Source organism: Octodon degus, unplaced genomic scaffold (genome assembly GCF_000260255.1).
Source record: "Octodon degus isolate 3935 unplaced genomic scaffold, OctDeg1.0 scaffold00037, whole genome shotgun sequence".
Classification (NCBI taxonomy): domain Eukaryota; kingdom Metazoa; phylum Chordata; class Mammalia; order Rodentia; family Octodontidae; genus Octodon; species Octodon degus.
The window spans coordinates 6,836,132-6,853,261 of record NW_004524613.1 but is presented as its reverse complement, the minus strand read 5'-3'; the positions used below and the strand labels follow the sequence as shown (position 1 = coordinate 6,853,261).

The 17,130-nt window shown below is 49.5% G+C and overlaps 1 protein-coding gene across 8 annotated transcripts in view; it reads right to left on the bottom strand.

Annotated features, from left to right (window-relative positions):
• Epb41l1 (erythrocyte membrane protein band 4.1 like 1) overlaps positions 1-17,130 on the bottom strand; it is a 123,812-nt gene that overhangs the window by 20,123 nt on the left and 86,559 nt on the right. For 2 of the 8 annotated variants that reach the window (XM_004630877.2, XM_023714765.1), the window contains exons 13-16: positions 14,659-14,807; positions 13,712-13,747; positions 11,211-11,393; positions 586-993 (exon numbers count right to left, since the gene is read on the bottom strand). In XM_004630877.2, coding sequence (XP_004630934.1) covers positions 586-993; positions 11,211-11,393; positions 13,712-13,747; positions 14,659-14,807 — 776 coding nt within the window. The remainder of the gene's footprint in view (positions 1-585; positions 994-11,210; positions 11,394-13,711; positions 13,748-14,658; positions 14,808-17,130) is intronic. The other 6 variants (XM_023714766.1, XM_023714768.1, XM_004630878.2 and 3 more) reach the window with 6 other exon arrangements.

Sequence of the window (17,130 nt, the reverse complement as noted above, 5' to 3'; positions counted from 1 at the left end):
AGAAAAGAGATAAGTTTAAAAAAGACCTCTCTGTAACTCTACAGGGGGAGCCACAAAGCAGGGAGGCCCCGACACCATCTGTCACCTGTGTCCTCCTCGAGGACTGGATTTCTTCTTCTCCAGCAGTTTCCACTACCACCCTGAGTCCCCAGGACCTGATGGATTCTCCAGGAAGCCCAGGCCTCAGGGAAGCAAGGAACCTGGGCCTAGATCAGGAAAAGCCATTCAAGTTTCAGACCAAGCTACAGGACCTCTGAGAGTCCAGAGACGCATGCTCTCTGCAGGTGCCATGCAACACAGGCAGGGAGATGAGGGGCTGAGGAAGACGGGAGTGCCTGTCATCGCTTGACCTCAGCAAGCAATGGGGTGGGTCACGGGGTTAAAACACCGGAGAGCTAGAAGTTAGGGGGAAACTGACATGGCAAACATGCGGGCACAGAACCATGCTGTTCTGCACGGGGCAGTCATGCAACACGAGACAGCTTCAGGCTGCAGCTGGATGCTTGGTCTTCTTACACGTGGCCCAGGGCCCTTTGAGCATGCAGTGCTCGCGTGGGCCCAGGTCTCCATGAAGCTCCACTGTACCTCAAACTGGGGCATATCCGGGGTGGAGCAAGCCCCTCGTTCTGGGCTGTCCTCAATTCCCCCAGACTCATCATCCTGGCTGGGAGGTCCCTTGAGATCCCGGGAGAACACCAGGCCCTCTGTTTCCGAGTCACTTTTGTCCCGGTCAAGCTCAGGCAGGCTGCGGGAGAAGTCTTCAAAGGCGCTGCCGTGATAGTCGCCGATCACTGTGAAGTCCACCTCAGCCTCCAGGCTGGACGTAGAGCTGACCGTGATGCTGGAGCACTTGCGTTCAATGGCCAGGTGGCTGTCCTTCAGGAACACTGCGTCCCTCTCCTGGTCCTGGTCCTCGTCTCCTGTGTCACTTTCTGGGGCCCGGGGGCGTGGTGGTTTGACTTTCTCCTCCGAGCCCTCCCTCAGCCCTGCTCTCTAAGGCCAGATAAAATCAGAAGAATGGGGGTGTGGGGTGGGGAGAGAGAAAGAGAGAAATCAAGATGGTGAATGTCAGAAGAAACCTCGGGGCTGTGCTGATGTCCTGAATGGAAGAGCGGGTCAGAAAACAGAAAACACCCCCAGAAAAGGTTCTTTGAAATTACACAAAGCATTAAAGAAAATAATAATCCAAAAACTTCTTAAGAGTAAGCTGCTCCTTCTTGAGGGTTTCACACCGAAGACAAAAGCAAATACAAAGCAAATGTCCTGCCAGAGCATCCTGGACAGGAGGCTCCATCCAGGCCCAGATCCAGGAGCCTGTTAGAAGCACCACTGCACAAAAGGCAGGGATGGAAGCCCGGACTACAGGCCCATCCATGCGAGTGACATCAAAAAACAAAGAAGAAGGCTGGGGACTCGGGGAAGCCCAGAAGAGGAGGCAGAGGCTGGAGCCAGGAGCTTGAAGAACACAGGAAGCCAGCATGGCTTGTCAATTCCACTGAATCTCCGTTGGGGGCGGTGAGCACCAACCAGGGGGAGGAGTGGTACAGGGCCAGGCCCTGTGGGCACCAGCTTCCTGGGAGCCTCGCACTCCATGCGTGTGCCACAGACGGCCATGGAGAGAAGGTTCTGGTCCCATCAGTGTAATTGACAACAGCAGGTCAAGGAAATGCCTAAGGGAAACCAGCAATTCTTATCCAACATACATACCTCTCAACTGGCCTGTCGGGGATTAAACACACACGTACATTTTTGGCTGGTTCATGACATTTTTTTTTTTAAAGACCAATCTAACATACATGATATATATGTTTTTTTAAAACTCAGCTTCAGTTCTGGAGATTCAGTGTGCTTAGAGATTCACTTGCTAAACGAGCCTCCATTTAGCCAGTTTCTGGAAGTTCGAGAGGTGTGAGGAATGCATTCCAGACAAGCCAGAGTTGAGCAGCCACAGGCGGGCGCTGCTAGAGCAGGTGGGGATCTAAGGAGCGATGCATTCTGGCCAGGTGAAGATGACTGGGTCATCAGGGCACAGAGGGACTGCAGAGACCTGAAAGCCTGAGGGGCTGGCGAATCTCAGGCGCCCCCCCTTCCCAGGGGCGTTTGCTGCTAAGCTGGTGATGTGCTGCTCTTCCCTGACCGCATCTCCGGATTTGTTCTGGATTAGAGAAGACAGTTAGTCTTAAGGAGGCAGAAAGACACTTGAGAGGAAATCAGAGTGGAGGATGGAAAGCTCTGGCCTGCCAGCTTCCACCAGGCAGGAGACCAGGGATGGGAAAGGATGAAGATAGATCACTGGATAAGCCAAGCAAGACAGGTAGGAGGAGTCTAGCAGGTGGGAACAGCAAGGCAAAGCGAGTACTGTACCTAATTTGCTGCTGGTGGTAGAACCTTCTCAATGGGGGTTATGCAACCCTCTGGGCACCAGGTTATACCAAAAGCTGAGCGTCTCTGTGGCCAAGCTAACATGGACCAAGCAGATGATCCCATCCTTTAGCCTGGGCTATTCTTGGCCCATTTAGGAAAAAGACCTCAAAGGGATAGACAAGCAGCCTCAGGTTGCAGTAATGATGAGGGGCCACTGAAACATGCTTCTAAAGAGCTACTTGGCATGCGGTTAGCCCCCATGGGTAGGGGGCACAGTGGGAGCAGAGGCTCACATGGCCAGTTACCCCAGTGGTTTCCTCCAGCGTGGTTTTGCAGCCCGAATCGAGGGACATGAGCTCCAGTTCTGGGCATCTCTCCTGGTGGCATGTGGTTGAAATGCCTTCCACAAAGTGTCTGTTAGCCAGAGGCATCATGGAGGAATCTGTAGTTTTGGGACTGGCAAGGTGCCCTGGGGGCTGGAGTTGCATGGAGCCCAGGTCTAAAAGCTTACTCCACTGTTGCTCTACCTGTCCTGGGGAGGCCTCTGAAGGTTCATTCGAAAAGACCTTTGTTTCGCCCTGACTGACCCGGCGAACCTCAACTCCATGCGTCTCAAATATCCGAATTTTATTGGCCACTGAAGTCTTGCTGATGTCTTCCAGGGAGCCCTCTTGGACCCCAGCCTGGAAAGAGGTCATCTCTTTTTGCTTCCCCAAAGGGAACTTCAACCCCAGGGGTGTGACGCCCTCAACTTCTCCAGGGATAACTTTGGGTTTTCTACTGACAACTGGAGGTGCCCTTCGGTCACCTCCTGTGTTAAGTGACACAGTCAACCTGACTTGGTCCTTGGCCTCCAGACTTTCTTTAGGAGGATGGACACATTTGAGATACATAGGGAGCTGATGTCCAAAGGGATCCCCAAGCTCTGATGGTTCCCCTGACCCCTGAGGAACTGAGCTTAGAGAAGAGTCTTCCAGAGCTATCAGAGCGTCTGAGTGACCAGAGGAAGTTGACAAGGGGGGGACCACCACTGTGTGAAGGAATGCTGAGGCCTTGTAGTTGCCAGTCTCAGGTTCTCTGGCTTGGGTATGATCTGCTCCCTTCTCTTTGGCCAGGAAGTTGCCTCTCTCTGGTTTGTCTGGCTTTCTAACATGAGGAGGGATAGTCCAAAGTAGGGCACAAGCCTGGGCATCAAGGTGCACACCCCCTACTCCATGAGGGAAGTGGTTCTTTAATCTTGTTGGGGGACTTTTCTCAGCCTTTTCCATTAAATCTCCATTCTCATGGGTCTCTCCCTCTTTGGCTGCACTGGCTGTTGGGTGGATAAACTCTCCTTCCACCTCTGACTGGGCTTCTTCCCAGTCCTCAGCAAATGTCTGCTCTGTAGAAGGTTCCTGCAGATCATCTGGTCTTGCATGGCTCCTGAGAGACTTGTGCCCTTCCTCTGAGGAAATCTCATGGGCTTCATCCTTGTTCCTGCCAAAGGTTGCAGCAGAGACCACCTGTTCTGAGGAATTCAGCTCCAGGCTGTCTAGGAGCTCCATCGACAACTCCCGCCTAGTCTCACCTTCAGGAAAGGCATCCAGGTGCTCTTCTCCCTCTTCCATGGGCGGAAGGAGGACTTGGTCTTCAGAATCTTTTCCTTCATAGTTTGGATAGAAGCTCCTCTCTGCAATGGAGGTATCAGTCTCATCACTTGAGTCAGCTCTGGCCTCGGCATGGACTGGATCCAACAGAAATGAGTGGAACCCCGTTTTGTCTGAGCCTGGAGAAGAGATGTCCATCTCTGCTGGCCTGGTGTCTGTAGGAATGGGTCTTCCAAAAGTCTTCAGCTGCTGCGGCCCCTTCCTTAGCTCTCCCTGGTGATCCGGATGACCATCGGAGATGTGGCAATTCCTAATGGGTGCCTCACTGGCTCCCATCCTGGGCTCAGAGCCCTCGAGGGGTGTATCTGCCAACATGCAGCCCACAGCCCAGGCAGCCCCAGCTGAGTCTCCCCCAACCCAGGGGCCTTCTTTCCACACTGACTCAATGTCTTCTGGACTTGTGATCATTTTCCCCTTCTGCTGAGTGTCTGCTCTTCTGGTTTCCACCATTTCTTCAGTGGCCACTTCGACTTTGAACTTGTCCACCAAAATGTCTACCTTGGAGAGTCTGCCATCAGCAAGGATATCGGCAAGGAATGCCTCACTTTCTTCCTGCTGTGTGGTTGCCACTGTTAGGAAACTGAGTTCTTCTGGCCTAGTGTACTCTCTTTCTATAAAAACCCAATGCTCCGAACCCTGTGTTTCAATTGGAGCAAGAAGAGTTAATATAAAATAGCATGCACCTAAGGGTGGGTCACATTTCCCTCTGAAGAAGGGACCAATCTACCACCAATCCACAGTAGGATGGCATGTCCCCAGAACCAGCCAGGGAGAGGCGTGTTGATGGCAGTCATACCCATCAAGGCTATTCTTCCCATCAAGACCCCCCAAACTGACAACCCTTCTCAACTACTGTTCCCAAATTAAGAAAAAAGGACAAGTTATCATGTTCTACCCATGTTAACAATGGGAAAGGGGAGATCCATGGGTGGGTTAGGACTCTTCCTCTTTTAATAAAATAATTGCCACTCTCAGGAGGAAAGTACTTACATTATCAGGAATCTTTGAATGCTACAGCTGAAAAAGCACTTAAGACATTATCCAGTCTAATCTCCTATTCTGTGAATGGGAGGAACTGAGGCCTGGAAAAGGTCAATGACTTGGCCACGATCACTATTTGTTGGTGGCAGAATTAGGAAGAGAATGCCTGACTTCTGATGCCTGAGATCTTTGCTGACTTATTTCACAACCTTGGAACATGGGTGCCAACCATGAGCTGAGGGGAAAATCACAAGCTAAGGGGAAGAATCGGGAGTGCAGTCCCATAGGCCACAGCCTGAACTTGGAACTTTCTAGAAGAGCTTCTAGGAAAGAAGCAGATTACTAACAGCACAGATAACAAATGGGCAGATTAGCATCATTCAATGTGATAGCTTACAGGCTTGAACACTGTGGGGTTCAATCCAAAGGAAACAAATACCAAGACCTATTTTCGGAGAATTCTAACCAAACTCACGGAGTATGGGAGGACTAACCAGAACACACCATAGAAGGGAAACACCTACAGACCCAAGAATGAGCAGGGGCCAGGAGGACCAGAAAGTGGCGCTGCCAAACTATCTGCAGAATGTTGTCCTCTACCCCAGCTCTTCAAATAGTACTTAGGAGAGGATAATGGACATCTAGAATCATTAAAGAAGCAGGAAGGCCATTGAGGTTTTAATCTCTTCTTGGGCCACCAAACACTTTTTCCCCACAAAATATTTTCTGAAAAATTTATTTATGTGATACAGGGTCTTGCTATGCAGTTCAGACTTGGAGTGATCCTCCTGTCTCAGCGTCCCTAGTGCTGGGATTACAGGCATCTGGCACCACTCCATGAAGCCTAGCTGCCTATGTGATAGGATGTGCCCAAAATGGGTCTGGTCAACAGGAGGGGGAAGGTCTATATGACCTTCAGGCTATCACTCAGTGAGGCGACTGTCAATCCCACAAGAGCTAGAGGATAAGTGGTCACAGGAGTACTGTAAGCCCTTTCGCTTCACTCCATTTTAGCAAATCACATATCCATGATAAGCAGGAACCAGACCTCATTAGGAGGAGCAACAAGAAATAAATAAAAGGAAGGGGAAGGTCCTGACCAAGTCTGGAGTAGGTTTCTGAGATTTTTGTTTCAGACCATCAGACCTTCAGCACCACAGCACTTGAGCCATCAGAGGCAGGAGCTGTGTGAGCTCACAGAAGCCAGGTCTCTTTTCCTTGGGAGGCAGGCAGGATCTTTTTCCTGTTTACATTTCAGCTCTTACTAACATCATCAGCCTGCCAATGAGGGCCAAAGCTGCTCAATAAGACCCCTTCTGGACCATTTCTTCCCTAGTTCTAATTAGTAACCAGGTTAGATAAGCAAAAAGTGTGTGGGGTGGGAGCTGGCATAGAATGGAAAGAAAAAGTCTGCAGGCAGAGAAAGGGAAATACATGGTAACATTGGTTATTAGGTACTGCACCACGCCAGCGCTTGGTCTAAGTTACCGAATTTAATCTGATTGGCAACCAGTGATGCAGACAGTGTTACCTCATTTCTGAAGAAGAACTGGAGGCACCCAGAGGGGAGGGTGACTTGCATAAGACCAGAGCGAGTAGTTTTGGAGGAAGGGGTTCTACTGCTAATATGTAGAAGCAGGTAGGTAGAATACTGAAGAAGAAGCAAAAAGACTGAATGAAAAACTTCTCTAGGGCCAAAACACTGGTGGAACCACGCTTTGCCCCCTTCACAAGACGGAACAAAGTCAGAGCACTGAGCAAAGACTCTCAGTGTCTTGTTCAGAGCACCCTTGGCCATCTGCTTGGGATTCCATGTCAGCCCAGGGCCTGGATCAGGAGACAGGAAAAAGCCAGGTTGGGTTCCACATAAAATACAGAAGAAATTCCAACCAGGCAGCTGTGCTGATGCTAGAGCTCACGTCATGTTTTGGGCCTTGCTCTTCACAGAAAGGCCTTCTAGAAACCACTTCCCAGAACAATCACTGAATGGGCTGGGAGTGTTCGGGGGAGAGGAGGCATTCAGTTGTCTGAGGGTAGCTTGGGGTGGGGGGCTGCAGAGCAAATTTGTGGGCACCAGAGGGTAGATGGAGGCTGACAGGCTGCTGACGCAGAAGAGCAGTTTTTTCAGCTAATACAAAGAAGGCTTTCTAATTGATGTCTAAAAACAAAATGAGCTACCATCAGGACAGGTGCACCCCCTCTGTGGAAAGGCTGAGAAACAGCTGGCAGGATGCTGAGGAAGCGGGTACAGAGAGCACCGCTCCCAGGAAGGGCACCTGCCAGTTCTTGGAGCATCTCTGGGCTACACGACCTCACTATGCCTTTGGCCTTAGGATGCTACAGACTCCTATTCTACTACCCCTCAAAGAGTGCTAATAATTTTAGTTTTATTTTACAAGGAAAGATGTGATTTCTATTTTATCATATCTATGGGTGACTAGCATCTTTCTTATAGTTACAACACATCTGTAGCAGCTACAGAAATTTTCTCCATGAAAACAAAAAGGTATATGACCTTCCCCCACACACTATGCCAACAGAGACTAGGAGACAAAAACTTCCCCAGCTACTGGGCATGGTGGTGCATGCCTGTAATCCCAGCGCTCAGAAGGCTGAGGCAGAAGGATCACTGAGAGTTCAAGGACAGTCTGAACTGTATAGCAAGACCCTGTCTCAAAAAAACCCAAAAAAACAAAAAACAAAAAACAAAAAAAACACCAGCCTCCACAGCTGTTCAGAACTTCCAACCCTGACGGTCTATGAAATCCCAGTGGACAAGGAAGATGTGCCTCTTGCTGCTAGTGCCTGGGTTTCCTACTCTGCATCCATAGGAAGTTCCAAGAACCCTCAGCCTGGGCCCAGAAGCAGTGCCCTCCTCACTTATGATGCTTGCCTGATCAATACTTCTGCAAACCCAATGATACTCTTAGAAGAAAGATGCCCAATTTTGTCCACCTGAATATCCTGACAGACCCAAGCCTAGAGGAGTTTGGAGCGCTGGAGGCAGAGGCTGCCTGGAAGGCCACACTCCAACCAACTACTGCTAGACCTTTCCAGGCTTCTAAACAGAGACAAGAGCTAGGGTGGGAGGCATTCAGGGCCGTGATCCTTAACCCCACATGGAGAGATCAGAGCCTGCGTCCAGGGTGTCCTGCCTCACCAGGGCCTAAGAGGTATCTACCATCCCTCTGAGTCTGGAGGTGATTCAGCTGCTCTGTTTTTCCAGTGTTGACCTTTCTTATAAGCAATGGATGAGGGAGACGGGCTAGCTCTTATGTACCCCTGGGTGGAGGGGGGAGGACACTCGCTGGTTATAGTGTGGAAAGAAAATGGGCCAGCCTGTCCCCCTGTGCAAGGCATGGTCTGGTCCATTCCCCTCACCCCACATAATGGCTTTTTTAAGATCCCAAAGGGTAGATCAGGGTGGGGAGCAGGCCCTGGGTGGAAGGGGCACAGGAAAGTGAAGACAGTAACCTCAGGTGATGCTGCGAGGCTTTTCTGAGTGAACACTTCCAAGCCTGCGGCTGTTCCAGGTACCAAGTCCTGCTGGGAGGCGTCCTGGGTCCTCTGGGACTGCTGGGGAGGCCCAGGGCCAGAGGAAAAGGAGAGAGGGAGGAAGTAAAGGAGAGACAGAGACAGGAAGAGAGGGAGAGAAAGCAGGAGAGAGATATACATGGAGTCCACAAATAACGCAGCTTTATAAGTCCCACATCCTTAGGGCCGATGCGTCTGGTCAGGAAGGAGTCATTCTCTGTGGTAAGACAGACAGGGACATCCCTTCCAAGCCCCCTAAGGCAGGGACAGAAGTCCCAGTGGGCTGTGAGCAGTACTGTGGCCTGCAGCCCATCCCTCGTGGCCTGCCTTCTAACATTCTGGGGGGTTTTGAGTGACACCATTTGGACCCTGATTCCAAATCTGCCCATGTATCACTGACTTAGATTATATTTCAATCCTCAGTTGGGGTTATAATACCTTTTTAAAGGTTATCTTTAAAACATGGATTTGGCAAATGGGATACAGTTCAAGTTCCTACTGTTTTCCCCTTGGCCTAGACAGGGCCCAATAAACTCTGGGAGGAGGCTCCCAGGAATTCTGAATTATATGGCTTTGAGGGACCAACTCCATAAGCCATATTTGGATCAGGGACTCTGAACCCCGTCAGCAATGGCCCCATGGCTGTCCAGAGCGTCTTTGTTGGTGATATGCTTTCATTTCATTGTTTCAGCCTTCCTAAAGAATGGCAGTTTTGGTCCCCTTTAGATGAGCTAGGCAATGAGGCTCAGAAATGAGAGCTTATTCACCTAGGGACCCAGTCAAGTCCTTGTCTACGGCTCCTCGATATCTCTCAAGCCTTCAAGGACCCCTAAATGCCAAGGAATCCTGTAAACCATCTTATAAATGGTCCATAACTCCAAGGTGGGCTCTGTACTGTAATTCTTTCCAACAACAGAGACTACTGTGGAATAAAACTACTGCGGAATAAAACCCATCTTCTAGCAGTGCCAACTATCACCAGCAGGTGGGGCACCCCCCACACCAGGCTGCTCTGAGACCCTGGGGCTCAGCTATGCTCCTTTCCCTCTGCTGGAGTTGGAGCCTTTCTGCTGATTCTGCATCGCTCTTCACCCCAGCCAAGTCTAGACCTAGTCACTTTGGAACTGATTAGAGGTTACACTGGCCAATCTTCTCTCTAGCACAGGAGGCGGAGGAAGAGGGGATGCTATTTACTGGTTCACTACATTAGCCAGAGGCCCAGTCAAGTAAGTGTTTTGGTTGTGTCAGGAACCACAGAAGTCTTAGTAGCTGCCGAGATTCTAGGGCCCCAGCCTTAAAGGCCGCCAAAGCATCGCTCATTGTGTGAATCAGCAGCCAGGGGCTTCTCTGAGCTTCCAGCTCCCTAGGCAAAGCCCTCTGTTATCTAGTGGGCTCAGACCATGGCAAGTACTGATTCAATCAAATGCTCTTTGAATTCGATTCTGGCTGTGCCATCAGGGTACTACAGCACAGCACACAGCTCACTCTGCGCCTGGTCTTTACACTTGATCTGGCTTTGAGGCAGCTGTGATTTAATGGCAAATAGGATGATCTGGGACACAAGAAAAGTGGCTTATGGTCCCGCTATTAGCTAGAATGGCACTAGAAAATGTTTTCTTCCTTTTAGGTCTCAATGTTCTTATTTGTAAAAGGAAGACCTTGAACCAAGAAAGTCCCAGGGGTCGTTGTAACTCTGAAGTTGACCTTTTTGATAAAGGACTCTCAAAATGAAATAAGTAAGACATATTTGACACCAACATATCACAGTGCTCTCCTTCCACACAGTATCTTTTGATCCTCACAACCTCAAGAGAGATTAGCTAAGTAGCAAGCCCAGAGTCATCTAGGTAGAAGGCACGAAAGCCAAGAATTCAAACCCAGGCAGCATAAGTCTACACCACCACTGGATTTGAGACCAGTGAGCTGTGGGTCTAGAGAGAAAATGCTTTTGTATAAACTGGGGTAAATATTGCTGAGATTTAGCATGTGCTAAAAATAAGAGCTTGGGATTATACATAGAGGAATTTCCCAAATCTTCATCTCTTTTTCAATTGAGAAAAAAAAATACCCCACATTTTCTACTCTGAAAGGTGGGCATGTGGGGTCTTCTTCTGAAGCCTCAGAAGCAGGGGAGTTCATATGGTGGATCCCTCCTCTAGTAGACTCAAGAGGCTACTTTCCTAGAGGGACCGTGACCTCATTATTTTCATAACACACACAAAAAGGTGTGGGTCCTAGATAGAGTTATGAAGATTCTCAAAGTTTAATATGAAAGGAAATCGTCACCTAAAGCACTTGCTTAAAATGCTAGTTCCAGCACTCTACCACCAAAAAGCTGACCAAGTAGGGCTGAGGGCAGGCCCTGGGATAGGCATTTCTTTCTTTCTTTCTTTCTTTTTTTTTTTTTTTTTTCATTTCTAATAATAGCTCCTTCCCACTATATTCTGACTGAAGGGAGGGGAGTACACCAAACTACTCTCAATTTTAGCTTTTCTGTGCTTCAGAGTGGTCCCAAGGACCTAGAATTCCAAGACTTGGTGAATCTGTCTCCCTTAGCCTTACCAGCCCTGCAGGCAACAACAGGAGAAGTGTAACCATGTGGAGGTTGATGTAAGTTACTACACAGTGACCCCCCAAAACCTCTTTATCCAAGGTCTCTATTGAGGACTTCGGGGTGAGACCTACCTCGCTGGCTTTCTCAGGGGTGCCCTTGGGCGAAGGTGAGGCAGGCGAGGAGGGCAGCCTGCGCTCCCGCTCCCAGTCCCGGTCCCGGTGGATCAGCTTGCTGTTGGGCTCCTTCAGGGTCCTCTTGAGCTCATTGATGCTGGCCTGATGCTTCAGCAGGACATCCTCAGGCTTGTCTAAGAACTAGAGATGGATGAAGAGGACAGCGGCGTCAGGCGAACAGCTCTGGGTGGGCGACGCAGGATGCAGGGATGGTGGCAGCAGTGACATTGTGATTTACCTCACTGATACTGTCTTTCTCTCAACAGCCCTAGGAGCCAAGTGGGGCAAGGACCAAAAGCCCCAGTAGGACACTGACCAAAAGACACTTAGAATGACAGAGAGGAGACTCCAGCAAATCACCTTCTCTTCTCCCCTGCCTGACTCCTGACTTCAGAAGACTCAATTCAACCCAAGGCCTTCAGGGCTAGGTGAAGTTCTGTTGGGTGCTAGGAGCTCAGCTGTAGTCAGATTTGAGAGTAATATTTCTTTGGATACAGCCAAAGCAAAGATCCACCAGAGTGAGAACTCCTTGATCCTGTTTATTGGGCTGCTGCAGTATACTCAATGGCCTCCCGGATTCCTCCTGGACCCTGGTTTTCACCTCTGGCCCAGACACAGACCCCTGTACTAAGTGATGTCCAGTCTAGGCTCCTCTGAGTCCAACATGTACAATTAATTTCCTAGGCCCTGGGCAAGCCTACAGTGATGAAATGCCTATAACCAAGGCCATGTAGAAAAGTGGGTATTGCTCCCCCACCCAGGACCAGGGGCCAGGATGAGACTGCGCAACCTTCTATGCTATGACCCATAACCTTCTCCACCTTCAAGAGCCTGAAGATGGCTCTGGGTACTGATTTGCCAATAGCAGATGGGGTGATATAAAGCCACACAGAGCTGAGAATGCTGCAAGATGTTTAGGAAAATTAGAAACCAGAAAGAAAAAAAAGACAAGTTCCAGGGCTGGGTGTAAGAACTGAGTCAGGTACAGCTGGAGCCACTGCACTCATTAAACCACTGGTCTGCTCATGCAGTGCAGCATGCTGGAGTCATCTGCCTACGTCCAGCTTGGCCAGCTGCAGTGATCTGCCAAAGCTGTATATCTGCCTGCTTCTGGGACACAGCTGGTGGGCTGGCAGCTTGAGAACCTTATCTGCAAGGCTGAAGACTCATGGTAAGCCTGTCAAGGGTACAAAATGGACAATCTCAGCTTATTAAAGTCAGATAAGGTGGCTCTGGGAGGACTACCAGGAAGGTAAGCCTGCTCTTGGACAAGGCTAGAGTCTTCTGCTGGGCTTATCTCTGGCATCCAAGGATCCACTGTGATTGTCTCCTAAGCTCCTTCTAGAAAGAAACTGATCCCACCAAGGCTTCAGACTTCCTTCCACACATCTGTTTTGTACCTGTAGCCTATCTCCCTCTTTCCTAGGGATGAACTGCCTGCAGGACAATATTTGTCTGAGAGTTCAAGTCTGATGGAGTTTGCACACAGGGCAGGTTTGGGCTGGTGGGCCTCAACCTGAGACGATCCCTTACTGGCTTGCTAGTTCCATAAGGCTGTAGCCTATTGTGTTCCCAAAGGCTGCAAGGAGCAGCAGAGTCCCTGAGGGTTATGTGGGGTGGAGAAATCTGTCTGAATGCTTTGCTGTGTGGATGGGGTCCCGGGGCCTAAAGAGACCTTCCTAAGACCCTCAAAGAACCTGAGCTATGGGCTAGCCCTTGGCTCTTTCTCTCAGCAGCGAAAATGCCCTTCTTCTGCATTCAAAACTCCAATGAAGTTTGCAGATTGTAAACAGGAAGAAGTGGTGAGCGCCAAGGAGAGAAGCAATAAAAGAGAAGAAGAGATCAGAAATGAGGTTTTTGATGGAGGCAGCAACAGTCTACCCAGGAGGGAGCAGACCCAGAGTCTAAGCAGACAAAGAAGGACTCCAAGAGCTCCTCCCTCCCCACCCCAGCCCCCCACTTCCACATCTGGTTGCCAAGAGATACAAAAGAAGCTTTGAGTGAGGACACACATGAGATGGAGGCATGACCGAACAGTGCTGTGGGGGAGATGAGTCTAAGGAAGGATCAGAGTGGGAGGTGGGAGGAGGGGGCAGATGAGCTACACGGAAGCACAGAATGGCCTGGAAGAGCCCGTGGACATAGGTGGGGTGGTCAGCAGGTGAAAAGCAAGCATGGGGTTCAAGGTATCCTGGAGGGGCTGAGTGTGAGGATGGGTGGAGGGTGGTAGGCGACAGGAGGGAGGAGAGATGGCTGCTGGGAGTGGAGTCTGAGCAGGGAGCTGGAGAGATGATCTTGATGAGGGGTAAGGAAGACTGGGGAGGGGGATGGCGGGGGTGGGCAGAGATGAAGCTAAAGATGAGCTGGTGCTGGGAATAGGCATTAGTGACTATAAGGTGGTGACAAATGCGCTGCGGAGCTGAATGGTTGGGTAGGGAGAAACAGGTCCCATGCAGTACCTCCTGCTTGTGTCTTGGCGTGGTTTCCTGCTCCGGCTAGCGGGATGTGGTAGGAGGGAAAGGAACCAGCAGAGTCAGTAGAGCAAATGGACTGAGATACCGCGGCTGGCCTGGTGCAGCAAGACAGCCCAGCACACTCCACCCAACCAAGAAGGGCAAGCTGGGGAATTTTCTGAGTCACCCACAGGACTATGGGATAGCTGGAAGGAGGCAAGGGTGGGAAGCAGGGACTGTCCCAGAAAGGCAAAGAAGGGGTGGCATGGCTGGAGGCCAAGTGGGCAGAGCCTAACTTGGCAGGTGGACAGCGTCAGTGTGTCTGAGGTTTCCTGCTTCTGGCTGCAGTAGGTGTGTGTTCAGGAGCCTGTGCTCACACGGCAGAATTGCATGGTGGAAATAAAGCTGCTTTACCCCTCTAGCAGGAGGAAGCCATGTCCAGCCCAGGCAAGCCCCTGTCTTGTGTGTCTGGGAGGGCATGAGTCTGAGGGTGAGTACATGTGCGCCTGAGGCTGCACATTCCTGCAGGAGCACATCCTGGTGTGTGTGTGTGTGTGTGTGTGTGTGTGTGTGTGTGTGTGTGTTGCTTTGAGTGCAGGGTGCAGCAGGAAGGAGACACCTGCACCTTACTCTGCGAGGACCCTCATGGCTTCTGATCATGTGTGGGGTGGAAGGGGTGACACAGAGCCAGATCATAGAAAGGGGGCAGAGGATGAGGGAACCACAGGGAGCCAAGTCCTCCAGGGGACAAGCAGCCACTGGAACATCTGGGCAAAAGGAAGGAAGAGCCCACCCTTATTCCCACCCCCTGGATGTCTAGGTGCTGTGTACCATCCAAGGGCAAGGCCCTGTCCAGAAGGCACCAGGTAGCAAAGGTACTTGACCACCGAGCCTAGATCTCAGGTCAGCTTCCCAATCTCCAGGGTAGAAGATAGAAAACCCTAGGCGCTTACCTTTAGTTCTTTGATCTTGGTGGGGGTCCTGACCTCCCCCTCCTCAGCCTCCGAACGCCGCCCTCCAGACTCAGCATCCTCCTCTGGCTTGTCACCATCAGGCCCTGCATCATGGTTCTCACTGACAGAGGCTGGGCGGGAGAACTCTGCTGAAGTAGGCAGAGACAGCCAGGTAACCATGCGAGACCTCTCCCCATGCACAGACAGGAAGCTAGCCTAGCTGCTGCCCAACCTCGCCTACAGTGCAGCCAACTGTTCCATACCCCAATCCACTGGCTGCGCCCAGTCACATGACTGGTGAGCCGCAGAGCTGCCTCCCAGCCCACAGCCTCCTGCTTTCTACAGCACCAGAGTCTGGGTTCAATCTCAAATCCTTTTTGGCTGTACGACTACAATAAATTACATCATCTCTCTGGGCCTCAGTTTCCTCACATAACAGCATCTACTTTATTTTATTTTATTTTATTTGACTTTATTTTGTTTTTGGTATCAGAAATCAAACTCAGTACTTTGCACTTGCTAGGCAGGCACTGCTGCTGAGCTATCTCCCTGGCCCAACGGTACCTACTTTAGATAGCTGAGATGAGAAACAAATAAACGAGCACGCCAAAACACTTAGGAGAGTGCGCAGCACAGAGTGAGCCTCCCATCAACACGGGCCCATAAATGTTGCTGTTTATATTTGTTTACTTACTTTTTTTTGTCTTTTTGAGACAGAGTGTTTTGCTATGTGGTTTAGGCTGGCCTTGAACTCATTTTGTAGCCCAGGCTGGCCTCAAACTTGCAGTAATCCTCCTGCCTCAGCCTCCTGAACGCATGTGCTATCACACCCAACTAATGTTGTTTTAGTTGTGGAGATATGGTGAGATCCACTTTTACTAGTGAAAGTTAATTCCTAAAGATTATACATTGTTATGATTCAGATATTCCCCAAAAGTCTCATGTTCAGAGTTGGGGCCTGGTTGGAGGGGTGAGACACTGGTAAACCTATATTCTTGCCTCTAGTTCCTTCCTTTGTTTTCTGGGGGTTTTTTGTTTTTGTTTTTTTGTTTTTTTTTTGTACTGGGCCTCAAACTGAGGACCTGGTGCTTACCAGGCAGGCATTGTGCCACTGAGCTATATTCCCAGCATGCTCTCTGCTTCTTGGCCGCCATACTTTCCTCTGCCACACCGTTCTAGCATGCCATTTCTACCTTGGAGCCAGCCAAACATGGGTTGACCTCACTGGAAACATAAATCACTCCTCCTGTAAGTTCAGGTAGTGAGCATTTTCTCCAAGTCAGGGGAAAGCTGACTAACACAGAAAATTGGTACTAGGAGCAGGGGTGTTACTGGACTATACCTGACCATGGGATATAGAAGCCTTTGAAAGTGTTGTATAGGAAAAATCTGGAAAGGTTTAGAGAGGCTGGCTAGAAAGCCCTAAAATGCTGTAAGACATGTTTAATGGGTCATTTTGGCTAGAGCTGAAAAGACCAGAATACTGATAAGAATGCTGACAATAAAATCCAGCATTATGAGGTTTCAAAGGGAAATAAAGAGCATATTGGAAACTCAACTAGAGGCCATGCATGTTTTATTCTGGCAAACAAACTGTCTTCATTTTACCCCATCCTAAGACTTTGTAAAAGGCTCAATATAAAGGCAGTGGACTAATCAATCTGGTGGAGGAAATTTCAAGGCAGGCCAATGTTCAGACTGTGACAATGGGTACTGATAGCTGAATAAGCATTAAGAGCAAAAATCGGCAAAGCCAACTTTTAAGATGGACTAAATGCATTTTATACACTGACAGGGACATGAGCCTCTTGGAGGCCAGGGAAGAATGTTATAGTTTGAGTTTAACTTGGCCTTGTTGGAAGAGGGTCACTGGGGACATAACCCGGACGTATACATTCTTGTCCCCAGCTCTGCCCTTTTGCTCTCTACTTCCTGGTTAACAAGAAGTGTGAGGTTCCCTTCACCACACCCTTTCACCTTGGAGCCAGCTGACCATGGACTGAGCCCACTGGCAAGTGTGAGCCAAAATGAATCTCTATGTAATGGGTGTCAGGTGTTCAGTACCAGCAATGGGAAAGTGAAAAATACACACATCATCTACCTTCTTCATAAATTAGTAAGAATTCAAGAAAAGCCTTGCGATAACATCTTTTTTTGTTCACTGACACTCCAAAATACTCTCCTGAATAGAAAAAGGGTAGAATTATAAACTTCACACCAGGCACTGAGCATAATCCAATTATGCCCTTGAGTCTTGATTTAAAAAAAAAAATAGGGTGGTAAACATTGAGTTAAAATAACCAGGGCACAGATTACTAACTTTGGCATTGGTCTAAATTAAAGAGAATAATAATCCTTCCTATTTACATATGTTCTCTTTGCAAATACAGTACTAATTTGCCCACACTATCTCATTTGATTCACACAATTCTCTGTGCTGATAGTTGGCAGCACTACTCCGATTTTATAAAT